The 27777-nt window shown below is 41.3% G+C and overlaps 1 protein-coding gene across 1 annotated transcript; it reads right to left on the reverse strand.

Annotated features, from left to right (window-relative positions):
• On the reverse strand, positions 1-27777 carry tmod2 (tropomodulin 2). Its single transcript, XM_056278558.1, has 10 exons — positions 27660-27777; positions 17633-17879; positions 14922-15078; positions 6105-6227; positions 5656-5730; positions 5422-5552; positions 5229-5336; positions 4874-5017; positions 4632-4776; positions 1-2512 (listed from the first exon to the last, which is right to left on the reverse strand). The coding sequence occupies exons 2-10, from the start codon at positions 17756-17758 to the stop codon at positions 2481-2483; spliced, it is 1041 nt and encodes a 346-aa protein (XP_056134533.1). The 5' UTR covers positions 17759-17879; positions 27660-27777; the 3' UTR covers positions 1-2480.

Consider the following 27777-nt stretch of genomic DNA (forward strand, 5'->3'; position numbering starts at 1 on the left):
TATGCAAAAACATTTATTGTTGAGGACGTCATATTCAACAGTGCCTTCCCCAGTATTGTGGTTTTACAATAGTATGTATTCCCTCTTCAGGAGACTAGACCTGGATGCTTCAGCAGTAAAAAAAACAAACAAAAAACAAAAAAACCCATTAAGCAGTGTCTTGCTTACGCTTGTGTATTTGTGTTTTTTACATTTGAGATGGCATTTTACAATGTATTGTGAATACATACTGTAAGATCACAGGATATGAACAACATGAAGCAAAGAGGCAGTCCACTTAAGCAGATGATCCACCAGCAAAGGAAAGTAATGAAAAAACAAAAGTAGAAGAGGGAAAGGAGAGATGACAGACGCAGCACAAAGAGAGTAAAATCCACAGCACTGAACCTGTGTCCGAGGAATGTAGAGGTTAAGATGAAAATACATATTTGGTCAACGGAAACATGATGAGTGCATGCCAACACATTGTTCCTATTAAAAGACATTAACAGTAAATACACGTTTCAAGTAACCGTTGAATTGGTCCTGTTGTGCCCATCTCAGGCAAGCCAGTGCACCCAAGACTTTTCAATCTCATACATAATGAATGACACACCACCACCACGATCATGCTGTGTGAGTGTAGATGAGTTTGTGAGTTTGTGTTAAAGGCTCACATTTTCAAGGCCTGTTGGAAACCCTTTCCATCTAAGTCCTGATATTCATAAAAACAACTAACAGGTAGCTGCAACTTGACAAAACAAGTCAGGAAGGGTTCACAAGACAAAAAAAATCTGTTGTGCCATTCCTTTTTCACATCTCATTGTGAACTATATGAGTTTAACATATTCCTTTATACAGTGATGGCCCACAAAGAGGAAAAAAAGTGTAATGGCATGGTGCAAATGGAAAAAAAAGTGATTTGATGCACTAGACATGTACAGACTATTGTTATGAACTCACAGACTCTTGAATGGCTCCCCTACAGTCCAACATCTCCTTTGTATAAAGAAACCACAGTATCAGGATGAAGCAAGCACCTAGCCTATAAGAAGTCTGGTATAGATACATTAGGCGCTGCACAGGCTTGTCTTTGGCATGGTTACATGTCGGAGAAGCCAAATAGAAGCGAAAACATAAACAATAAGATCACTGCTAAGAAAGCAAATTCAGGTCAGTGCTTCTTCAGACTGGAATGGGCTTCATATCCTGTGGTGCAGTCCCACTTTTACAGGGTTCAAAATGAGCAGTGTAGATCCTTTTTTTTTTTTAACCACTGAGGTGTGGGGATAACCATTGATATTCAAAACCAGAATCTGAACCATATATATATATATATATATATAAAAACAGCTTCAGCCAGAATAAAACACTAGAGAAATTTTAAGACTTTCATGCACTTTATACCAAAGAGCTGAAAAAAAAATCATTATTGTTTTAATATAGCATCTTCACAAGACAAATGGAGCCTTTTCCTAAATGCTATCTGACCACCAAATGAAACCAGCGCCAACCAAGCGATTGCACAATGTAACCGCACACAATAACTGACACAAACACTAGCTTATCTACAGGTCTAGCTGTTTTGGCCAACATGCAGCTCACTTCAAAAGGCAACCCCTCTTAGCTAGCCCTGAAATCCCCCCTGCCTCTAAGCTAAGCCTAGCACTACCAGCACACAGCATCTCAAGAGCAGATACCCTCTGCTGTGTAAACGAAGAACAGCCGTCTGTTCAGTCACAGTACAGCTGAATGTTGTTACTTTCTGCTGTTGTTTACACGGCAAGTGACAGCACTGTGTGCTTTCTACAGCTGTACAGTGAATCTGCATGGGATGCAAGGTACCAGCAATGGCCAAGAATTTATCATTCTCTATGGGGCACCAGTTAGCTGGAATGGGTGGGTGGGTGGAGGTTTGCTTAAGCCTCACTCTGCTCAACTTTCTCAAGGAAAGATGCAATTTGTGATCTTTCAGCTATCCTAGTTTCTCCACTGATGAGGAACGCTCTGGATTTGAACTCCTTGGAAGCTAATGGATCGACAAGTCATTATCAAAGTAGAGGAAACAGGGACTCCTCAATGTTAGTTTATGGTTGAAAGCTGATGTTTCCCTTACTTGATCATGATCATGTCATGTTTCACAAGCTCATCGTATAAAAAAAACGAAACCAAACAGAACGAATATATGTTTGGAAAGATCACATATAGGCTCAGGAAAACAAAAGGAGCAAGTGAAATGAAATTACTAAAAACTAAAAAATAGATTTACAGCTGCAATAATAGCATCAATAATAACATAATAAAAATAAGTATGAACAAGTAGATGGGAGAGGGCAATTCCAGTTATTTCCCTTCTTCTCAGATGTTGGTTCTGGTTGAGGGTGCCTTACTCCACAGTTTGGCACAAGATTCCACACAGTGAGATGAGACCAGGGGATTGGCTGAAATTATTCCACATTGTGAGATGAGACATTGGCTTGAGACAGGATAGGCTCTGCCCCTTACAGGTCCCCTTCCACTCGCCTCCTGCGGACTAGAGAGAACAGGAGGGATGAATCAAAGACAGAAATTAAAAATGATAAAGAAAGACACAGATTCTTCAATAGCAATGAAATGACAAAGAGAAGGACAGGGTTGAATAAGGAGCAACTGCAAACATGCTTTGTAACCCTTAACCTACTCAATCCTGTTAGTTCTTATAAAGAGTGAGTTATGAACTATGTGGTCAAAGGTCACACCCATCCTTATGTAATGTGTCACTGTGTACAGGAAATGAGTGATAAGTCTTTGCTGCTACAACAAGTCGGAGGAACACACAGTGTCAGCCCAGATATTGTTAATGTGAATGCGGTGAATGCTCCATTGAAAATACTGTGAAAGTAACCGCTGTTTTCTCAATGCATTTGGACAAACTTAAGACCACACCCATGCATCAGACCTGTGCTACCGCGGCTCTGAGAAGATGAGGAGCTAGAGGAGAGAGCAAAGGGTACACCGAGGACCGTCACTGTAAGGGCAAAGGACCCAGTGTAGGGTGAAGAGATATGGACATCAAGACAAGACCACTGCAGGTGGAGTACTTTTTATCTATTGTGACACACTCTAAAGCACATAGGCAACTAAACCAGCACCAATCTCTGCCAATATTCTTTGTAAGGCAGACCATCACATCAAATCTTTACTGTAGTCTCGCTTATCTCCTACAACACAATTTATGATCTTTTCCTAACTATTAGAATACACTAGCAAGTTCAGTATACACATATTAAACTAGGGAACACTTATTTCAATAAAATCTCAATGCTTCAAAATGGTTATCCACTGATACTTAAAATCTTCTTTCAAAATAAACTGTGTTTTCAAGAAGCTAGCAGTGGGAATATATAGTTTTTAGATTATTTATGGGAAATTTTATAGAAAAAGCTCTGCTTTAAAGTTTACCAGTTAACTAGTGGTAACATATTAGAAAAGGCCCTATGTGCTTGGATTATCTGAACATTTAGTTATCAGAATGAAGGATGTGCCATTTCTCCAGTACAAAGAGCATGAAGATTAATATCATGACTTGGGGCTACTACACACTCTACTTTTGCTTGGCTCTGCTCTTATGAATAAAACATGGCATATTATCCAAATGCACTTTATCCAAGTTGTTTAGATGCCTTATCTTTTAGTCTTTATTGCAACATAGGATGACAGAAAGGCCCATTTACACCTAGTATCAACATGCAATATATATCTGGATGTTATCTACATAAAGAACAATCAAATTATTCACTTCACTTTTTCATTTACACTTGGTATTCAGATGCATTCTCGTTGTCTGCATTGTGATTAAATTTTCATTTCACAAGCATTCCATGCAAAAACAAGTGGGTGGGAGAATGGGCAGACAGTCGAAATTAATAGTCAAATAGAAAATTTAGAAAAAGGTCATCTGGGCAGCACAGCAGACTAGTGTGCTAGCACCCCAATGCTGAGGTCCACTGTCTGATCCCGTGTTGCCTCCAGCTCAACCGAGCATCACAGTACTCCGAGATGGGGAGCAGGCAGGGGTAATGTGTCCTGCCATCGTGAAAAGTGACTGCTACAGGTGGTGGGACACCTTTACAGCTGCAGGTGAATCTGGGGGAAATAGCATGAGCCTCCATATGTGTTATGTTCCCCCAAAGAAACCCTCAGCTGGCAGAGTGAAAAGAAGCAGTTGGCTTGCTCTACATGTATCGGAGCATCTTAATGGAGTCTAGACCCTCTCCAACCATTGTAAGGGTTGCAAAATGGCAGGAATTTAGGAGAATAGACTGGACATGCCAAACTGGGATGAAAGGGGGAGAAAAAAACCATTCAAGGGATCGTATTTAATACAACAGAGGTGAAAGAAAAGAATCATTTGGCCAAACAAATTGTTTTGCAAACACTGTGAATGTTTCTACAGCTCCCAATTTCCATTGAGGGGTGTCTGATAGATCCGATCACAATATGTGCTGTTTGCATTTACACTTTGCATTATTATGCAACTTTCTTGACCCAGATTCAATACCTGGGCACAGATTCCATGTAAATACCAGGTGTAAATGGGGTTAATGGGTACATCAAAATCTACGAATCTCCTGTTTGCTCTTGTGTGTCCATGTGCCTGTGAAATGTTCTACCTAGATCGTTGTTCTTGGTGATAGCTGCAGCAGCCCTGGAGCGTGGTCCCTGCTGGGTGAAGTGGTAACCAAATTTCACTATGCCGTTGTTCTCCTCCAGCATTTTAGCTATCTCCATCTCAACTGTGGTACCCAGCTGCTGCCTCTGAGGAACACGGAGATACACAGCAATTAGGATTTTATGTATGTGTGTGTGTGTGTGTGTGTGTCTGTGTGTCTGTGCGTGCGTGTGTGTGGGGTACCTGGTTGTCTATTTTGATCTCTGTGAGAGTGTCATTGTCCCTTAACGCTTCAACCAGTGCCTGCACCCCGGCCCCAGTGATGAAGTTAGACTCCAGATTGAGACTACGCAATGTCTTGTTCTCCCTCAGCATATCACTGAATGCCTAGAATCAGGGAGAATGAGAGACAGAGAACAGAGGGACAAGAAAAAGTACAAGGCAGGGAAGAAGAGAGAGAACAGCAAGAAAGAGAAATGAGAGTGAGATCAGGGGTGGCAGAAAGCTCTTGAAATTCATGAAGGATATGAAAACTGAAAGACACTAAATAGTGCTGTTAAACCATACACATACACCACAAATGCATGTGGGCACTCACCACAGCGATGGGGTCATTACTCCGTGTGGCTGCCAAGCTGAACTTCTTGACATGTATGTTGCTCTCCATGGCTTTGGCAAACTCCTTCAACGTGGGTATTGGAATGTTCTGAAAGCATACAAAATGCTCTCACAGATAGTGGCATAGACAAGAAAGTAAAAGTGTGTTTGTGTGTGTTTGTTTGTGGTGGTACCTTGATGTTGTTAAGATTGACCTCTGTTAGGGAGCTGTCATTGCTTTTTATCCTCTGCAGGGTTTCCTCTACATTGGTGGGGTTGGGTGGCTCATCAAACACTGGATTCATCTTCTCTCCCTTGATCACATCTAGGAAAAACACAGACACACGTGTCAGGTTATTGGCCCTAAGCTGCATTTCGGTATCAGTTTTGCAGAAGAGTAATGTTTTTTTTTTTTAAATTTTACTCACTGTTGAAACCCTCTTTAGTAGTGGTCCCATCATATGTCTGAGTACTGGTCACAAGTGTGTGCACTCCCAGGATTGCTTAAAAAAAACAAAACAAAAAAAAAACAGACCAACAAGCTGAGCAAGCTGAGCAGAGTACTGTAGATTTTTTTGTGATGTGCGTTTGTGTTCTCCAGCACTCCATTGTTGAGCAAGTGAACAGTAATTACATTTAGAGAGCTAGTAAACAATAGAACTCTTCTCTTGCAAAGCGAGCCCTTTCCCACACATGGACACTCAGCTAAGGGATGATGCCATGGGAAGAGTAAAAAGGGGCCTGTGTTTTACTACACCAGTAGAGGCAAAGTGTAAGAACCTCCAGAACCAGTAGGTCACTTTGCATGAGCATAGTTTCATTTAAAAAGAAAACAAAATCTCGTAAATAACAGCAGGAGTCATTCATTCACTTTTACCTGCAAGGTCACACAGTTCTGTGTCTGTGGCGCTGGATAAAGCTTCCTCCAGCTCTGGGTCAAGAGTCGTAACATCTTCCTGGCGTGTTTCGATGGGTTTCTGTTTGGGGATGAACACTTTGCCTAGGAAGAAAGGAAGAAAAGGAGAAGGACACATACACACACACACACACACACACACACACACACACACACACACACACACACACACACACACACACACACACAAAAATCATTTCTCCACTAACTCAGATACCAGGGGTCGACCGATATGGTTTTTTCAGGGCCGATACTGACATCGATTATCGGTAAGTTGTGGCGGCCGATAACCGATATTTTGGGTTGATATTCAGTTGCAGTAAATGTAAAAAAATTTGTGCCAAAATTTACAGCAACACAAACCCCAACACAGGGTTGCCTTTAAATGAACATATGTTTGATTGAAGTTTGTGTAAAACAGAAACTCTTTGAAAAAATAAAGCGCATGATGTTCAGGGCACTAGATAACAATCTGAGTGGAATTATTTTCTAATTAAAAATAAATAACTTCCAAAACATGAAAATGGAATGAATTAAACAGCATGAACAGCAGTAAGTAAACTCTGACCAAACTGAATAATTATAATATTAAAATAATTCCACATAAATTGGTTAAAGTGCTCCCAGCAGGCTTTGACTGAACTGAATGGAAAAATGTACATTAGTGTCATTATGTTCCCTTTCGCTTATCTTTAAAGTGATAGTTTGGGTTTTTGAAGTGGGGTTGCATGAGGTACTTATCAATAGTCAGTGTATATTACCCGCAGTAGATGGGAGTCTGTGTGCTCCCAGTTTGGAGATTCAGCAGGAGTAGCTGGCATAGAAGTTGAGGAATGGGACACAGACAAAACCCTCCCATGTGTCCCCCCCCACGATTCGGTTATACATGAATTTGGAACATTCATTGACAGCCCTACCAGTTTACCAAAGAGTTCAAAGAGTTGGCCTTTGCTCTCTATATTTATGAAAGTTTATGACAGTTTTTAAAAGCAACTGTCAATAATGTATTTTGAAGGAATGATGTTGCCAATGCTGAGAAGGTTTAAAGACTTTTGCAAAATTTAGAAATGCCTTGAAAAATATTCAGGTGAATTCCAGGTATATAAAGGTAGTAGCTTCATTCTGAAGCTTATTTTTATAACCTTGCTCCTGTGCAGCGAAATTTGACTGCTGCATTTATTGGAGTGTCTTAATAGATTTTACTCCTGATCATGCTGTAGTTATGCTCTTGAACACACACCCTGACCATTCTTGCTTGACGTTTTTGTACAAGTTTCCCCTTTCTCCTCTTTTCACATCTCTTCTCTTCATGTGATTGTTTCAAAACCTTTTTTCTGTATGTAAGGAAATAATAAACATTTTCAATACGTGATTAAAAAAAATATCGGCTTGGCCGATAAAAATATGCCGATAATGATAATATGAAACATGACAAATATCTACGCCAATAATCGGCCAGGCCGATAATCAGTCGATCCCTATCAGATACTAACAACATATACAGGCTAGTCTAAAGTTTCAGAGATTCTGCCCAACCTCCTATTTCTACAAGTATTTTAAATGTCAAACTGTTAGTTAACTTGGCTTGATGTTATTCCTCCCAACCCTCCCTATCCTCTTGATTCGTACCTCACTCATGGAATCACATGACTGTTAAGCTCTGGCTCACTTGTGTGTGTGTGTGTGTGTGTGTGTGTGTGTGTGTGTGTGTGTGTGTCCGAAAAGCAAGGAAAGACAATATACATCATCTGGATTAAATGCACAGATGCTTTGAATTAAAACCAGCCCTGATGCTAATCTAATTGCAGTATGTATCTTATGTCATCATTCACACATTTCATTTTGCTCTTGCCCTCAGTCAACACAGTTGAGTAACATCTGGCATGTAAAAAGCAAAAAAAACAACTGGTTGGTGGCTGGTTTGTGACCTGTCATGTGTCATTCAGAGGTCAACTCTTCCATTTGTTTCACTTCATCTTCAATCATCATTGTAAATGAAATGTATTATTTTACAACAAAATGTGCTAAATAAAAGGTCTGATATGTTTTGAACCTTCATTAACCATTTCATGTGCACTATCCATTACTACATGACCTGAGGTTTATCTTACTGTCACATATTCGAGGTTTGCATTATGCTGCACACCCAGGCAAACAGGCTTGTGCATGCGGCGATATTTGCATCATAGAGACATACAGTGTCTGCTCCAAAGCAGGCTATGGTGCACAGCTGTAACAATTAAAGGGTTGCCAAAGAGGAAGAGAAATTAGCACCAGTGAGGTGAATGATGGAGCGCACCTCTACTACAACTGCTTTTTGAAACTGAGTCTCCTGCATTTTACACTAATTGAGAGGATTTTAAGGACTACAGAGCACCAAAAGGCACTTTCCTACCCTACCCCCCAACCCAACCCCCACACACACACAACCACCGACAACATAGACAAAATGGGCCAAGTGCAGCAATGACTCTCCTTACAATCACGGCATTTCCATAGCAACCAGACTGAAGGAAGCAAAAGAAAGAAACAGAGGGAACTGTCCCGGAACAATGACTGGAGTTTAAACTCACTGTGCTGCCGGGGTGACAAACACTTGGCTGATAAAGCTGAACCCTCCCATTCTTCCACCCATTAAAGTCTTCACAAACAAAATCACTTCTCTCCATAGGCAGGCCAGTCAGATTGCTGTTTTCCAAGGGAGGAGGGAAAGGCACTTCCTGAAAGCCATAAACAGTACATCAATACAGTCTAACCAGCAACATCCTGTGCCAGTCCCTCTGGACTGACATTCAGCCTCTCAGCAGTGCATAAGCACGGTGCCAGAAAGAGTAGTCATCCACGTGATTCATGAAGAACGTGGCTAATGGAGAAATACAGTGGAGAGTGGAGTTAACGTGTCAAACAGGGTGGGAGAATTAGCACGATCAGTGCAGTGGTGCCTATCTGTAATGGGAGTTATGTGTATGAGTTGTATGAGTGCAACAGGGTTGTCAAATCAGTCTAAAAAAAAAAAATCAGTCTCAAATGTATTAACCAGTAATTTTGGTGTTTAATAATTTATAATTGAACTACTAAAATTGATGGAATAATCAAATCTGTCTCATTAAATCAGTCTCATAAAATCATTAACTTTGGTGTTCAATAGTTATAATTGAACCATTCGAATGGATGGAATCAATGTTACACCAATTGTGTGTGTACAGGCGTAACTTATGGGGGGCTCAGGGGGACATGTCCCCCTCAATATTTAGAAGAGGTGAATTTGTCCCCCCCAAAAAATATATCATGAATGATAATGTTAACTCCCTCGCCAAAAAAGGTAAAATAACAACACAGACAGTCGAACTACTTACAATGTCATTCATACTTGTTTTCCAACGATTTCATACACCCCTATGCTTGGACCATACCATTTTAACCTTGCCACTGGGATTGCCGACCTCGTTGCTGTCTTGCAGTTGCTCCTGACAACCAGGAGACCGGAGCATGAATGATTGTGTAAGCAAGTGTAAGTAACGTAGCTAGCCAGCTTGCTCGTCTAGCCCAGTACACCACCCTTTCTTACCTTTGGGGTTTCTGAGTTAGATTTCCGTATGTATTTCCGGATGAATTATAGCCTTATCTAGTTTATAACTTGTGTTTGGGGTTATCAGTTCAGACCCCCTCACAAACTAGCTAGCTAGCTAGCTAGCGCTTGCTAACAGTAGCCCGTAGACGTTTATGTTAGCTTAAATGAACTTGAACTGATAATTTCGGGCACATGAGATAACATAACACGTACATCTACAAACCAATTTGTGCCAAGGGTATTGTATTAGTTCAAATGCATCTACTACTTTCATTCACAGAGTCAACATGAGCAAGAGGAAAGTTACAGAAGATATCCGGTGCTTTTTGTATTTGAAATACATAATGACAGTCTACTTCATTATTTTCCTTTTTGTGTCACTATAGGCTAGCCTATCTGAAAGTTGTTTTTCTTTTACATAAATAAGACATTTCCACAATAAATTGATGTAGAAAAAGAGCAAATTGGTGCATACAAATTCACCAGAATGCAGGAAATTAAATGTGTTATGCTCAAAATTTCCAGGGGGAGGACCCCCTGACCCCCGCTAAATGTGTCCCCCCCAATGTTCAAGTGAAAGTTACACCCCTGCATGTGTACGCCACAAGGAGGTGTTTGTGGGGGAAAGGCTGTGCAAAATCACGCAGACAAAATTGTGCGCAGGAGAGGAGTGTGATGAAGTTAAGACAAAGAGACAGGAGAGAAAAGAGAGAGCGGGGCAGAGAGCAGCGCGTGCACAATCTACCATAAATAATTGTGCAAAGAAAACAAAATGAAAGTAGCAAATGAACAAAAGAAAGTAGCTGGTCTGTCCAGCAAACTCCATGCAGATCAGTGTACGCAACTGAAATGCAACTGAATTCAAACAAAAGTATTTTTCTCAAGTAACAAGGGAAGATTCAAACAAAAGAAAAATTAAATAATAATTAAAAAAAAACTTAGTCTATGTAACACTTCCTACGTGAATCACAGTACGTTATCTAGATCGCGGATGATTTCAACTAACAACACTTTTCTTGTGAGATAATTGGACCAACTGTTCAAACTAACTCTGCCACTAAACCGCAAAGGCTAACTCTTGCACAGATACCAGCCTTACTTGAGATCCCTCCTCTGCGGCTATCAAAGTCCTTGTTGTCTGACGAACAGCACGGGGCGCAGGTTCAAGAAAACCATTTCTTTTCCTCGTCGTCCGATGTCAAAGTGCGGCTCCATGGAAAAACAAAGTCTCTTTTCTTTCACACAGCTCGTCCGCTAAAAGAACTTCAATGCTCCGTTGGTCGTCGGATGGTCTCGAAGGAGTCTAAATTGTGACTGCATCGATGTTTAAGAAACAAAAAGGGATCCGGTCACCTTCTCTTTCAGTAGAAACTGCATGGCTTGGAGGAAAGGTTAACCGGTAATCACAGTTGGTTAGCAGATGAAAAAAACTAGGTTATCTTCTTGTTCTTCTGCAGGAGAGAATATCTCTAAATGCTTGTGGGTGCACGGTCCACAGCAAGAGGATAAATTTACATGTTGCGTTTTTTTTGGGGGGGGTCCCCTCTTTTTCTCACAATTGACCTTTCGCAAAGTACCGCCCCAGAACGGTGCTTGTCCAATCCTACCTTAGCAACGGTACGTCAAGCTTTCAAACAGACAGCAAAATGCTGAAACGGTGTACCTATGGGATCTGCAAATCGGATACTAGATCTCTGAAAAGTTTGGAGGGAGTGTCATTTTCTTTCCCTTCCCGAAACCCAGAAAGCAAGAAGCGCAATGTCGGCAATAGATTTCGCAGTATAGCAGACCCCATGGCCAGCTTAATCCACCCAAAATCAACGAAAATACCTGTCTGCTCCAAGCTAAGCTTGCTACTAGCTATTATTGATAGCTAATACAGCTAACGTATTATTACTGTTACTTTTACCCACACAATGCGCTGATTTCTTCCTTCATGTTTTCGTGTTTTCCGGCTACTTCCTGGATAGTTCTGAAATGCTTGACGGGCATAGCAACAGTAACTAAGGGGGGCGGGACTTTGCGAAAGGTCAATTGTACTTGGCCAATTACCCCACTCTTCTGAGCCGTCCCGGTCATTGCTCCACCCCCTCTGCCGATCTGGGGAGGGCTGCAGACTACCACATGTTTCCGCCGATACATGTTGAGTCGCCAGCTGCTTCTTCTCACCTGTGATGAGGAGTTTCACCAGTGGGATGTAGCACGTGGGAGGATCACACTTTCCCCCCCAGTTCCTCCTCCTCCATGAACAGGCGCCCCAACTGACCAGAGGAGGTGCTAGTGCAGCGACCAGGACACATACTACATCCGGCTTCCCACCCACAGACACGGCCAATTGTGCCTGTAGGGACGCCCAACCAAGCCGGAGGTAACATGGGGATTTGAACTGGCGATCCCCGTGTTGTTAGGCAACAGAATAGACTGACATGCCACCTGGACGCCCATTTTGTGGTGGTTTTAAGGGCGAAATTGCATCACTGGGTACAGTACTGCTATATGCAATAATGTTACAGTGAAAGGTGAGGCGGTAGGTGAAGATCACCTGTGAGGTTGAGCAGGGAGTTATGGGTATTGTAGTCCACGGGCAGTGCCGGTCCCTACATGTAAATCCACAGGGACTTGTGCTGGCAGTGAATGCTGGGTAATGGCTGCGTTTCAATTGCTCTCGGGATCATTATGTAAACCTTGAGAACAGGAAGAAAGGGGCTTCTGCTGAAGGCTGGTGGGACAGAAGTGGTGTGTGTTATTTCTATTTCTGTGTGTGTGTTTGTGTGCATTCGTGTATTTGTTTGTGTAAGACAGCATTCTTTGTTAAAGTAGCCACACCCTTCATGCTTTGTTTTTTTAAACATTATAGCTATCAATCTTTAGTGGAAGGATGCCTTGAAGGCTCTGTTGAGTGAGACAGTATGAAATATGCCTATAACTCAACACATTATAATGCCTCAGTTGTCTGTTGGGTCTGAATTAACTCCCACCTGAAACCTGAACTGAACAATGACATGAAGTGCTTGTATGTCTCTCGAACTCTAAGGTGCTGCTAATTTAGGGCCAATAAAGCTATAAAAGCATTTTTCTTTTAATATAGAATGTAGAGTTATCTTGCATCTCTAGTTGTGATTATCATAGTTTTCATCCCAGAAGAAAGAGGACAGAAAAGAGAAGGAGCAAGTGTAATGAAGAACCAATACCAGCCACCAATGAGGCTGTTCGGCAATGCAAGAACATGTCTGCATGTATTTGCATTTCCCTTGACCAACACATTATTTATCCGCAGGAGGTGACCTCTACAAGGGGAAAGAATCAGCTTTACTCCACAGAATTACAACAGTGATTTGAATTTTCCATGTTCTCAGTGCTTCATAGGCACACATGCATGTGTGTACACAAAACACTTAAACAAAGGGATATTTCCAGCAAGTCGAGGGTCAGGGTCAGGGTAATGCGTTAGCTCTACATTTCCTCTTCAGCAAGAGAGGAGTGTTTGGATCCCCTGAGACTCTTGACACTTGGCCTCTGAAATTCCACTGGACAGAATTTCAACCAAGTCAAGGGTAGAAACTGTAAATAGAACATCTACTTTCCTCTCTTCCAGAAAATAAGTGGAAGGACCTTTGAGGCACATGATGCCATCAGAAACTACACAGCCTCTTCCAAAGCAGACCCCAGCCTGTTAAGAAACCATCAACCAAAGATCCACCAGTGACTATCACTTGAGGAGATAAAAAGACCTTGGGCTAAGCTAAGCTTCACATCTTAGGTGTCTTAAATCATTTCTCAGTTTCACCATTTGTGAGGAATTCCGTCTAAATCATCTCCAATCCTCCAACACTCCTTCTCTATCCTCCGTCAACCCTCCCACTGGCCTAAACGGCCTACCCCACACTGTTGTGTGTTGCATAAGAGCAGGCATGCATTAATAATACTCCCATAGTAGGGCTGTACGATATATTGTTTCAGCATTGTCATAGCGATGTGCACATGTGCATCAGTCACATCGCAGAACGTGCAATGTGAAGTAAGGCAAATTAACTCAAACACCTCATGCTACAATTTTATGCTACTTGATGCAAAAGGAAAACTCACACGGTTCTCATATTCCATGACTAATCTACAAGAGAATTCTGTCTGATGTAACATAATTTACTCCGATTTAATGCTTGAAACATCGTAATTTCTCACTCCGTTTGGACAAATGACACATCGAGACATGTTCATCTGCTTCTCAGCTAGTTACGCGCAGATCGCAGTTATATCTGCAGGCCAAGTCATAAAAATTAACATTCTGATTAATAGTGGATGGGTTGCAGGTGGGTAAAATAATACATAATTAATAAGGAAAATATTACATTCTCTAAAATGTGAACATATTCTAAGCTTAGTTTTTCATCAGGCACAAATTAGCAGACTAGACTGTCATTGCGGCATCCATTTGTCTTAAACAGCAATGGAAGCAAAAAAGAACCGAGAGAAAATTAAAATAGAATTAAAAACAAAAAAAGGGCAGAAAAGTTCCATGTGGGAGCAATTTAGTGAAATACTTAACCACAACGAGTCAAGTGCTGGGTATGTCAAATGCAACAGCTGCAAAGCGCTCTATGTAGGTATATGATACCCACAAAAGTGGTACCTCAAACATGGTGTAATATGTTACTATATCATCACGCTTACATATATCCCACTGAGAAATAATGTTAATGTGTGATTGGGTGGGGGTCTCCAATAAATCAGAGAAAATAATTTGTTCGGGTGGTTGGCGGGTGGACGATGCATACATGCAGATTTGGAAGATGCCAGAGCCAATCCACGCCATCACTATTGTTACCCATTGCTCTGTGTCCTCTGTCTGGCACCATCTCCTCTTCCCTTACGAATGCCGAAAAAAGGCACTGCTCACTTTTCAAAATTTCCCAACACCTCCCCCACAAAATCACCCCAATCATTCTAGATGATTAATTCTTTCCAAATAGAGTTATTCAAGTCACCTGGTGAAAATCCCTGTATTTTTTCATAACACAATATATAGAAAAAAAAATTATCGCAATATGATCACAGAAAGTTGAATGAACTGACTCAACTTTCTGTGATTTCCTTACCTGGATTATTGAGCATGCATAAAGACATATCGCAATATGAGTTTTTCCAATATTGTGCAGCTCTATCTCATAGACAGTGGGGCAACATTGATGACTGATACACACACCTACCTTTTTTCTCCCCAGTGAAGGGCACGATATCGTCTCTGTCCTTGTACTCCAGGGCCTCCTTCTCCAGGTAGCTGAGGAGGCGTTCCCTATTGAAGGTTCCTGTTGCTGTCTTGGCTGTCTGGTCCTTCTGACGCAGGCCTGCTGGGAGGAGAGCATTCTGAAATAGACAAAGGGACAATTAGTGCCAATCTGTTGATTGCAGAATGACAGTCTATCTGCTGTATTAAGACACATCTTCAATCCCTTAAGACTTAACACTCCACAACTCCATTTGTGAATGGACAGGACATTGTGGGGAAAGAACAAAAAATTCTATGATCCAACTGATTTTTAGTGTATCCCTTGGACTAGAGCCCAGCCGATAAATCGGCGTGCTGGTATTATCGGCTGATATGAGCCAACTGCAGATAAATCGATATTGGCATTTATAACAGCTGATAAATGACAACCCATTAAGACCAGATGCAACATTTGCGTGTACATCCCTTTAAGACAGGGTGTGACGTGTGCATTTTTCTCCCTTTTTGGGGGGGGTTCAGTGCTCTTAGCCTGTCTTAGCCTCTGTGCGGACTGCAAAAAAGTTTCTGAAGTTGTGCTTCAAACAGTGACAATGGCTGACGCTGATGATCGCAGCAAGGGCAGCAACATTGACACTGAGCACAGCAGTAATTTGAAGACAAAAACAACAATGAATTAGAAGATTATGATGTGGCTGCTGACCCGCTAGCGAAGGCTCAGTGGATAAGAGACATGTCTGAGGAGGAGGATGATTTCAGCGAGTTTGCCGATTCCGTATTTTTTTGTTATTGATTTTTTTTAAATGTTAATGAACATTAGAGCAAAGGTAATAATTTCCAATTAAAGACAAAGCTTTAAGCTCTAAAATGGTTATTTCATGTTTCTATTTGCTACAGAGGCTGAGAAATACAAGTTTTAGTGAATGTTGACAATGCTGTCAAGCTTTTCAGAAAACCATCGTGTTTTAGAAGGTTGTTTTCAAACAATGCCTTAGGATTTAGAATATTTTATTAGAGGACACCTTAGGTCATAATGGGTTATAAAAGAAACGGGAAGATGGAAAATGGACCCTTCAACCATGTTATGAGTGTTGCCGTTGTGTAGTTTGCAACTCCACTGTGGCAACACATGCATTTGGAATGCCACAAATCACAACAATCAGCTGACCCAAGCAGAGCTGAGCAGAGTAACCCAGGACGGAGATCATCTGTGTTCATGGTATGTTGATAATTGTCACGTGAAATACAATACTTAAATTATAATTGATATCCCCCATCACTTCTCCTTTTAGCCTAAATAAACCTGACACCATTCATGTCTGCAGTGCTTAGTTTTGCTGCAGTAACGTGAAAGCCAGTACCGTCAGTCAAACTTCAAAATTATGTTTAATGTTACGGTAGCTGAGTGGTATAGGCAAATCTGTTGACAAACTTCATTGTAGGTTTATTTATGAAACAGTGCAGCAGTTCTAGCAAGTAAACAAGCAACAGTCCTATCATTTCTCCTTTATCACTTCTAAAAAATTTCTGGCAACATCACTTACAGTAGCTTATAACGTTGTCCATTGCTAAATTAGGTTGCCCACAAAGCTAGCTAATGTCATGTTCATCAGTGCAAGACCGCTAACGTTAATGACCGTTTAAACGGTAGCGTTTAACTTGTTCTGCCTAAATGAAGCAATTGTAAATATATCTGCGATTTGCATGTCTGTAGTTAGTCTGTGCATTGGCAATTATTTATCCAGAGGGGATACGTAAATAAATGTGAGCTGAACAAGTATCTAACATGGCTTGGTAGCCAACAAAGTTATCTAGCTACACATAACAAATAGTCAGCTATTGACTGATACTGAACAGTACTGATGTTTATTTAGCTATTTATTTCATTTTTATTCATTCTTTATTTAAATGATCAGCATTTGGCCGATACTGAACATACAGTACTGATGTTTATTTGGCTATTGGTTTTATTTTCATTTATTCTTTATTTTCTCAGAGTTCATTTCTAGAATTGGTTGACAATGTATAATAATGTTAAATATTCTTTAATAAAGTTATTCATTTAAGAAAGCAGCCTTCTGAGTATCTTTGCATATTTATATCGGTGCAAAATCAGTGCACAATCCACATAGAAAAGGTCTATTTTTATTCCAGCTCAAAAATTCATTATATCAGCCAGCATATCAATAACCGGTGAAAATTTCCCCTCTAAAATCGGTATCTGTCTCAAAAATCCCATAATGGTCAGGCTACCTTGGACATTGTTAACATGTAGGGTGAATGGTTTCACTCTGGCTGTTTAAAATAGAATTCAAATAAACTGTTCAGAGGCCATGGGCGATTGCATTGCACTCAAGAGCGCTGTTCATAAATAAACACAAATAAATACAAACAGTTGACAGCCAGCTGACCAAAGTCACGCAGCTGAAACTCTGCTCTCTCCCTCTGAGCTATTTTCCTCAAGTCAAGAAAGCTGAGGAGTGGTTAACCCCTTGTTGTCTGTCTCCTCACCTACTGTATCCAACTATCTCTTGGCCTGCATTCTCTTCTATCACACTATGATCAAACCTCAGTTAATCCTCACCCTCCAACTTCCAATTCATTTCTATGTTTTTGACTTCAGAAAACCCCCAAGCACTCATACTTGGGGAACCCTGTAATTTCCCTAGCCATCCCCTCATCAAGACTGCTCACCTCAGGGTCCATTTCCTCGAGCGCCGTCTCCAGCTGTTTGAGCTCCTCCACAGACAACTTGTTGAGGATCTCATCTTCGTCAATCTCCTTGTACTTGTCCAGGTCTTTCTTGTACGACAGAGCCATGGTTCAGGCTGCGGCTAGCTTGAAACTCACACGGCACAGCAGGAGCACGGTACAGCACAGAAAAAGCACAACCTCACTGTTCCTTCAACTCAATCGCAGTTCTGGACCCAAGCGAGGCTTCCTAAAGACACGCAAACACACGTGACCAAAGGCGAACACACAAACATATGAGAGAGAGAAAGTTCAGATTTATTTAGCTGTATGAAACATGCTGATGTACAGTGATGCTTGAAAGTTTGTGAACCCTTTAGAATTTTCTATATTTCTGCATAAATATGACCTAAAACATCATCACATTTTCACACAAGTCCTAAAAGTAGAAAAAGAGAACCTAATTAAACAAATGAGACAAAAATACGATACTTGGTCATTTATTTACTGAAGAAGATTATCCAATATGACATATCTGTGAGCGGCAAAAGTATGTGAACCTCTAGGATTAGCAGTTAATTTGCAGGTGAAATTAAAGTCAGGTGTTTTCAATCAATGGGATGACAATCAGGTGTGAGTGGGCGCCCTGTTTTATTTAAAGAACAGGGATCTATCAAAGTCTGATCTTCACAACACATGTTTGTGGAAGTGTATCATGGCAAGAACAGAGATTTCTGAGGACCTCAGAAAAAGCGCTGTTGATGCTCATCAGGCTGGAAAAGGTTACAAAACCATCTCTGAAGAGTTTGGACTCCACCAATCCAGTGTCAGACAGATTGTGTACAACTGGAGGAAATTCAAGACCATTGTTACCTTCCCCAGGAGTGGTTGACCATCAAAGATCACTCCAACAGCAAGGCGTGTCATAGTCGGCCAGGTCACAAAGGAACCCAGAGTAACTTCTAACCAACTAAAGACCTCTGTTACATTGTCTAATGTTTATGAGTCCACCATCAGGAGAACACTGATCAACAATGGTGTGCATAGCAGGGTTGCAAGGAGAAAGCCACTGCTCTCCAAAAAGAACATTGCTGCCCATCTGCAGTTTGCTAAAGATGACATGGACAAGCCAGAAGGCTATTGGAAAAATGTTTTGTGGACGGATTAGACCAAAACAGAACTTTCTGGTTTAAATGAGAAGTGTTATGTTTGGAGAAAGGAAAACACTGCATTCCAGCATAAGAACCTTATCCCATCTGTGAAACATGGTGGTGGTAGCATCATGGTTTGGGCCTGTTTTGCTGCATCTGGGCCAGGATGGCTTACCATCATTGATGGAACAATGAATTCTGAATTATACCCCAGCGAATTCTTAAGGAAAACGTCAGGACATCTGTCCGTGAACTGAATCTCAAGAGAAAGTGGGTCATGCAGCAAGACAACAACCCTAAGCACACAAGTCATTCTACCAAAGAATGGTTAAAGAAGAATAAAGTTAATGTTTTGGAATGGCCAAGTGAAAGTCCTGACCTTAATCCAATCGAAATGTTGTGGACGGACCTGAAGCGAGCAGTTCATGTCAGGAAACCCACCAACATCCCAGAGTTGAAGCTGTTCTGTATGGACGAATGGGCTAAAATTTCTCCAAGCCGATATGCAGGACTGATCAACAGGTACCAGAACGGTTTAGTTGCAGTTATTGCTGCACAAGGGGGGAGGGGTCACACCAGATACTGAAAGCAAAGGCTCACATACTTTTGCCACTCACAAATATGTAATATTGAATCATTTTCTTCAATAAATAAATGACCAACTATAATATTGTTGTCTCATTTGTTTAATTGGGTTCTCTTTATCTACTTTTAAGACTTGTGTGAAAATCAGACGTTTTAGGTAATTTATGCAGAAATATGGAAAATTCCAAAGGGCTCACAAACTTTCAAGCACTACTGTAATTACGGCAGAACAATGTTCACCTCAGTATAAAACATACCAGAGCAACAAGAATGGATCACTAATCACAGCTGGGTTGAAAAACGACACATTTAACTGTTGTCACACATGCACGCACAAACACACACACAAACACACAAACACACACACACACACACACACACGCGCATGCACACACACAGATGTGACGGAAGAGGAACTTTCTCAGGCTGGGCAGGACACAGAATAGTCCCATGTGGACAAACAAGCTCTACGTGTACACCAATTTTGCGTGAGCATAGAAAGAACAATCAACTTTAAGGGGAAAAAAAAGACTGAGAAAGCATAATCTTATTAGAGCTCACAGGAGTTACAGATGATAGAAAAAAATGACAGAAAATTATAGACTCATAAGTAGGTAGGATTTAAAATAAACGGCAAGGATTACATAGACCACAAGTGAGTGTATGAGCAAGCGGGATGTGTCCTATCTAAGAGACTGAAAAGGTTTCAGCCTCCTATATGACAGGTGTAGAGCACAAGGGTTGCATCCGAAATCACATACTACTTGCTACATATGTTTACTATCTTCCAGCATACTATTAGTATGTGAGTAGAAAGTACAAGGGTTGGTTAGACATACTAATTCATCATAGAGCCACACCACCTCCTTTCACCTCTTTGCAGGTTATGACAGGCTGCGCACAAACTTTTACAGGTGTGGGGACCCACAACTTTTTTTTTTTTTAACAAAAAAATAAACAAGGTTTCACCACTTTCTGCTTAGCATAGTGAAAAGTAATACTTAAATTTAAACCGTTCGGCCGTTTGGTTGTGTAACGCCCTTCGCCATTGTTGGTCGTTGTCGTGAAGTATGACAATGTATTGAAGGATATGCATGCCAGCGTAGTGTCAGTGTTTGCATACTACGAAATTTCTCTGAATGTAGTATGACATCCTGGTATTTTTCAGGTACCACTTGATGCATACTATGATTTCAGGTGTAAATAGTGTGCTAGTATGTGATTTCGGATACAGCTAAGGTGATTTCTAGACTCTCTTAATTGGCCCACAGATGGTTATGATTCTTTACCACTCAGACACACGCACGCACGCACGCACGCGCGCGCACACACACACACACACACACACACACACACACACACACACACAATCTAACCTGTTACTTCCAAGAAGCACTTTCACACCATCTTGCATCATACACACCCTACACACCCTAAAACAGCACCTCATGACCAAAGCCAGGGGACAAACTTGTGTGCATTCAGAATAAGTGGAACATTTAGGAGTTAGTCTAGTTTAATACACAGGGATAGGGTTCTAGTGTGTGTGTGTTTATTCATGTGTATGTGACTAAAGACCAAGGAAAGACAATATACAGCACATCATCTGGATTAAATGCACAGATGCTTTGAATTAAAACCAGCCCTGACGCTCATCTAATGTGTGTGCGTGTGTGATCATCACGCATGTTATAATTTTCATAGGAAAGCCCACTCTGTCTGGCTTACCTATCTTAAAAGTCCCAACAGCACCAAGTCCAACAATAAGCCCAGTCCTAGCAGAAAAATATCCTGTATGATGGGTTTGTGGTTTACTGAGACTCTTCAAAATGCTCTTAGCCATGGAGAGCCTGTAGATTTATGCCATCCTTTGCACTGTTCTCATTTGAAATTGCTTTTCTTTTATGTCATTTGTTTTAGCAATGGCAACTTCAGCATCAACTTTGGCGGCACGGTGGTGCAGTGGTTAGCACTATCGCCTCACAGCAAGAAGGTCCTGGGTTCGAACCCTGGGTTTGTCCAACCTTGGGGTCATCCCAGGCTGTCCTCTGTGTGGAGTTTACATGTTTTCCTCGTGTCTGCGGTAGGTTTTCTCTGGGTGCTCCAGTTTCCCCCACCATCAAAAAGACAAGCATGTTAGGGTTACTACTCCTGTCTGTGCCCTTGACCAAGGCATGGCAACACGAACTGGAGTTGGTCCCCGGGTGCTGCACGGTGGCTGCCCACTACTCCTAGCTCCACAGCTAGGATGGGTTAAATGCAGAGCGTAATTTCTATACAGGGATCAGTAAAGTATATCAAAATAGTACAAAAAAAAACAAAACTCATCACTTCTCTCATTTTCTTTCTCTTCCCAACACCTTTCTTTCCCCGAAATGTTCAGGGACACTTCCTGCATGGGTTCATGGGAGCAGGGATTGATATTCTGGGAAATCTGTACTGCCAATTTCCCGCCTCAAGACCATGTAACATAGGGGCGTCCAGGTGATGTGGTGGTCTATTCCATTGCCTATCAACACAAGGATCACCAGTTCAAATCCCCGTGTTACCTTCGGCTTGGTCAGGCGTCCCTACAGACACAATTGGCCGTGTCTGCAGGTGGGAAGCCGGATGTGGGTATGTGTCCTGGTCTCTGCACTAGCGCCTCCTCTGGTCAGCCGGGGTGCCTGTTCAGGGGGGAGGGGGAACTGGGGAGAGTAGCGTGATCCTCCCACGCGCTACATCCCCCTGGTGAAATTCCTCACTGTCAGGTGAAAAGAAGCAGCTGGCGACTCCAAATGTGTCGGAGGAGGCATGAGGTAGTCTGCAGCCCTCCCCGGACCGACAGAGGGGGTGGAGCAGCAACTGGGATGGCTTGGAAAACAGGGTAATTGGCCAAGTACAATTGGGGAGAAAAAGGGGAAAATCAAAAAAAAAAAAAAAAAAAGACCATGTAACATTCCAGGGAAAATGCTGGTAAGGCTGTATTGTGAATGAAAGCAGTAACACTGCAGGGAAGCGCATATAAAGGATTACGGCCGTCTGACGAAAGATGCTTTCACGTGGAGCGAGTGAACCAATTGCAAGACTCTGCTGATGACGTATTTTAATTCGCAACGGTTTCCATGCCTTGCGGGTGATTTGATAACTGTCATACAAGTTCTTTTTTTCCAAGAATGGCTGGAAACTGGATTGATTCAGAAATAAGGGAGCTCCTCTCAGTGTGCACAGAGGATGAAATTGATATCCAGAAATGTTGCATTACCGCCATCTCTTTAAAAACCTAATTTTTATAAAATGGCTTTTAATTAGGAGTTTTTATCTTTGTATTATGGTTTTATTCATTTATTTTTTCTTAAGATTTTTATTTCATTGTCTTATCTATGTTTCTATTTCTTGATTGCACTGTGTATTTTCTGTTTTTATATCTGTGAAGCACTTTATAAACTCGTTTTTAAAAAGTGCTACACAAATAAAGTTTTGTTGTTGTCGTCGTCGTCATCATCATCATCATCATCATCTCCTGGACTTTCCCTTGGCTCATCTATTCTGGCATTGACATGGCATGTGTGAAAAGGCTGTGAAAAGGCGCAAGACGGAAATGTCCCTGCATGTAGCTTCCATGTGTAAATAGTGACAATCACTAGTGGTGCCTGAAAGGTTATCCCAGGAATTTACCAGGAACTATGTTTGAAAAGCACTTGTGTGTGAATGCTGTGTTGAAGTCTGCCTAAATTTGCCTAGCATTCCATACAAGTTTATTACCCCGCACATTTAAATTCGTTACATTTTAGGCATTTAACTCTACGTATACTACATTACCTTGCTCTGTATAATCTATTATGTTACATTATAATTTTGTTATTTCTGTGTATTTTGTGCACTTGACACCTATTGCATATCTGTCCATCCTGGAAGATGGAGCCCTCCTCTGTTGCTCTTTCTGAGGTTTCTCCCACTTTTATTTTTTTCCCTGAAAAGGTTTTTCTTGTGGAGTTTTTCCTCATTTGGGTTTACAGTCCAATGATAGAGAGTGTACTATGTTGTATACTGTTGTATACTGTACTGATTGTAAAATCAGTACAGTATACATCTTTTTATGCTCCACTGAATCATGGCTGAATCAAATCATGTTAACAGAGCACCAAGGATCAATGTAGTCCATTGTGATTGCAAAGGGTCAAGATGGACAATGATTACTGCTAACTGAGCTGAATAGGGCAGAAACAGATTGTCCATATAAACTGCAATGTGGGTTAAACTAATTTTGTAAGTTGAGTGCAGATGCTGCAACCAAAAGGACAATAAGCCACAGTCAGCCAGCTAGTGTAAACGTCAAAAATGTCATCAGCTCTATTTGGGTTTATCTAAATCATTTAAAAAAATTCCACAATGTTTTACCTTAGAGCATAATATGCCCAAATGTTTGTTCACACAAAATATCTCTATTAGCTAACTAGAAACCAGATAATGAAGGCTATAATAAAAATTAGATCAGACCGACTTTTAATTCTAATGCCAAAAGATTCAAAAATAGCAGATATAACCACCACTCCATGAAAACTGCAGTCCGCTATTCACTGTTCATGGAACAGCTCCACGATTTGGTTCTTACATCATTGCAAACCATAGTTCTCCTACTTTGTTTTTAAAGGTTTTCGGGATTTAGATATGTATTTCTGATTAAAAAAAAAGGCAATTTTATCTGTATAGAACATTCCATGCACAGACATCTCAAAGTGTTTTACATTAAGGCAAAAAAAAAGACATTAAGTAAGAAATGGAGAAGTGGGCATTTTAAAAAGAGACTAAAGGAAAAATGTAGAGGGATAAAACAGCCAGAACTGATTTAAGGATTAAAGCAATAAAAGGCTAATTGGACACTAAAATTCAATCCACAAGTGCAACTATTTTTACATCGTATCAAGTATGAACCACTGACTAGGCTGTCTTAGCTTTAGTTAGGACCACTCAAGATGCATAAAAGCAAATGATGATGTGACAGCTCTTGTTTAGTATGGGAAAAAGCAAAATTATTTCCCTGAAGGGTAGATATCCCTGAAGCGTTGACTGGGACAACACACGCGCGCGCGCGCACGCACGCACGCACGCACGCACACACACACACACACACACACACACACACACACACACACACACACACACACACACACACACACACACACACACAGAGTTCAAAATACATGAACACTCAAAGGAATGGCTGCTCTTGTGGCGATGTTCCAGACAACAGTTAAAATGGCTATGGGTGGGCTAAGGAGAAGATGAGACACTGAGACGACTCCTTAGTCCAGTCCGATTGATCCCTTTCTCCTTTCCCTCTGGCAGATAATCCTGCTGAACAACAGATGGTTGAGAGCCAATAACATCACCATCCTCTCTGTGCTCACAATAGGCCTACACTTTACTCCAGCGACCTGAACCTGGGCTACTGTGAAGCACACTTGCAGACATGTGCATTACACTCACATTAAAAGTTGGGTTAATCTGGGGATGAGCTTCTTTGCAGTTGACCCCCCCCCCAAAAAAAATTTAAATAAAGAGCAAAATATTTAGGCAGTAAGTATAAGGTGGTACTGGATTAGATAACATCAGTTTCAGCTGTTTTATTACATAAAATAATAACTGTAAAGAATGAAATACAAGTATGGAGTATGGAATATGTTCCCATACTTACAAGGTTAATGAGGTTAAATGTGTGCTGGAATTGTATGTGCACATGTTTTCCAAGCATCCCACAACATTTGGCAGTATGTACTAATTATTTCCAGGTTGCCTGAATTATTTTTGATGTCAAAGGGAGAAGCTGGAGGACAGTAATTCAAGGCTGAGAAATGAACAGGAAGTGGAGACTAGTTATTACATTATTACAGAACGCGGCCCCAGAGGACAGTAAGACTATACTTAGAATGACCCAGTCCTGCTACCCAGGGGAAGAGTCTACACTTCCTCCTCCACCTATTCTCTCATTTCTCTATTCTCTTACTTTCCTCCTCTCCATCCAGCTGCTCCTGAACGCTCATCTGTCCTTCAGTGATATAAGCCCTACCAGCATGTCTAGGGAAAGGAAGAGTTTGATTGAAAACAGATGGATGGGGGCTAGAGATGGCTAGGTAGGGTCTTGTCATGCTGACCCTTAGATCCACTCACTGTAATACAGCACATAAACACATAATATATGAACAAATGGGTGCCTGGTTTCTCATTAAAAAAATTTTGAGAGCCGTTTGGTTTGGCCGATGCTGACTAACAAGCTTTATCAACAGATATAAAACAAATTATTTATGAAAAAAATGACGAATGGGATTTGTTATCAAAACTATCCTTGCAGTTAAAAGCTGGGGATAATATTGGACGAAAATAATAGAGAAGTGTCAAGGAGTTCTGTTTAAGTACATTGCCACACACTATCCTCCGTTTTTGTATAGACTATCAACATGTTGCCAACATTTCTGCGAGGCCCACCTTCCTGAGCTACTGTTGCTCCATTTGACAAGCTTCCAAGATGAAGGCCACTACCATCCACCTCTGCTAATTATCACAAGTTTACTGAATGCTTAGGATAGCACGAATCTGTATTACAAATTTTTACCAATTTTTTAGCCTTAGATATGTCTATCATTAAACATTACATAAAAGCTGTTCTTTGTTAAAGCTCTAATGCTGGAGCAAGCAGTTCAGTTGCTAAGCCCCGATTGGAGGAATGTTGTACCAATAATTTTACGAAGAATTGAAGAATAAGTAGTAGAAGGAAGGAGAATGGAGGGTAGAAAAAGAAGCAAGGATGATTTTCAAAGCAAGACACGTGATCTGTGTTCCCTTCCCTCACTAACCACTCTCACACATTACAGTACTATATAATGAGAAGTGACTTCAAGGAGAGCCTTCTCTTGTACTGCATGTTAACGAGGGCTAACACAGCTCCACTCCAGACCATTTCTTTAGCCCCCCCACCAAGACACACCACCTCTCCTTAATGAAAGCTAATGGTAATTATCAGTATGCCTTACTTTTAGTTTATAGCCTAGTTTCTCTCTCTCAATCATAGAACACCAGCACACTAGCAAACTTCAGGTTTTGCAGAGTAAGGACTGTGGAGCCTGTTTATCAGCAATACAACATGGCAACGTGTTAAACTACAGCAGCAGTTTCAACATACACGCCAGGTCAGCGGTGAAAATGAGTACCACTCACTGGCAACAGCTGCTCTATAGCTTTGGAAGGCGGTTTGAAATGAAGGCTACCTGCTTTTCAGGCCTGGGAAAAACACTTTCCTATGCAGGCTTTCCTCTTTCTACTCCTTGAGACTTGAACCACACCCATTATTCACTATTGAGCATTGCCAAACAAACAAGCCTTGTCAACTCGCATAACAACATGCACAAGCTCCGGGACAAAAACCTTATCAAGCCAGGCGTGTGTCAGTCGAGTCATTGACACGGGTACAATGCCCTAGCTAATAATAATAATAATAATGAGAGCAGCAGTGCTCAAACCCAATTCAGAGTAAACAATTCAGCACCGGAGCCGTACCCAACTGGATGTTCACGCCGATGTCAGTCACTGCAGCAAAACTATATCTTTGAAATCGTGTATTTTCCTTTTTCCAGCTGTTTCAGGCAGACAGCACACAACAGATAAATGCGTACTGTCTGCAACGTGCCTGTACCGCTGGCTGAGGGGGTTCTGAACATTCAACTTACAAACTTAAAGGACTATTATACACGCAGTGCAATCCCAATTCAAAGGAGTAAGGTTCAGGTAGCAGAACAGCAGTAACACACGACACCCGACTACTGCAAAAAGAGAGAGAGGGAGAGGGAGAGAGAAAGAGCGAGAGAGAGAGAGAGAGAGAAGAAAAAAACATAATAGCGACAGCAGACATTATACCTGAAAAATCGAGGTCTTATTCATCATGACCACGACCATCATTACAAAGCAGAAGGTAACACAGTTAACGATAGTCACCCTGACGTAACCGTTCAAGTCATACTGACGCGGTAATAGGGGACACACCTTAACTTAGCTTGAGTGGTTAGCTTGCGTGAGTTGGAAGCAGTACAACAACATCATCCCAACGACTCAATGCTCAAAAAATTCGCGAGCTTTTAGCATGCTAGCGCGCTAATGTGTTAGTCCATTAACGCCCGAGTTGACGTTACCGTTAGCCGTTCAGCTAGCCACAGCAACTAGCTACAATGAAAGTGACAGTATGGGAAATATCATAGCGAGCACTCGGCTTAAGTCGAAATACATTCCTAAACGCAGAAAAGCAATAAAAGTCATTTTCTTACCTATGACTGATGAAGTCGAATTGGGAAAAACCTCTGCCAATAACTCAGTCTTCCCTGCGGGTGTGTTGTCTCCAATGCTTACTTTACTCACTCACCCCAAGGGCGGTAACGCAGGAAC

The sequence above is a fragment of the Lampris incognitus genome, chromosome 4 (assembly GCF_029633865.1).
Source record: "Lampris incognitus isolate fLamInc1 chromosome 4, fLamInc1.hap2, whole genome shotgun sequence".
NCBI classification, from domain to species: domain Eukaryota; kingdom Metazoa; phylum Chordata; class Actinopteri; order Lampriformes; family Lampridae; genus Lampris; species Lampris incognitus.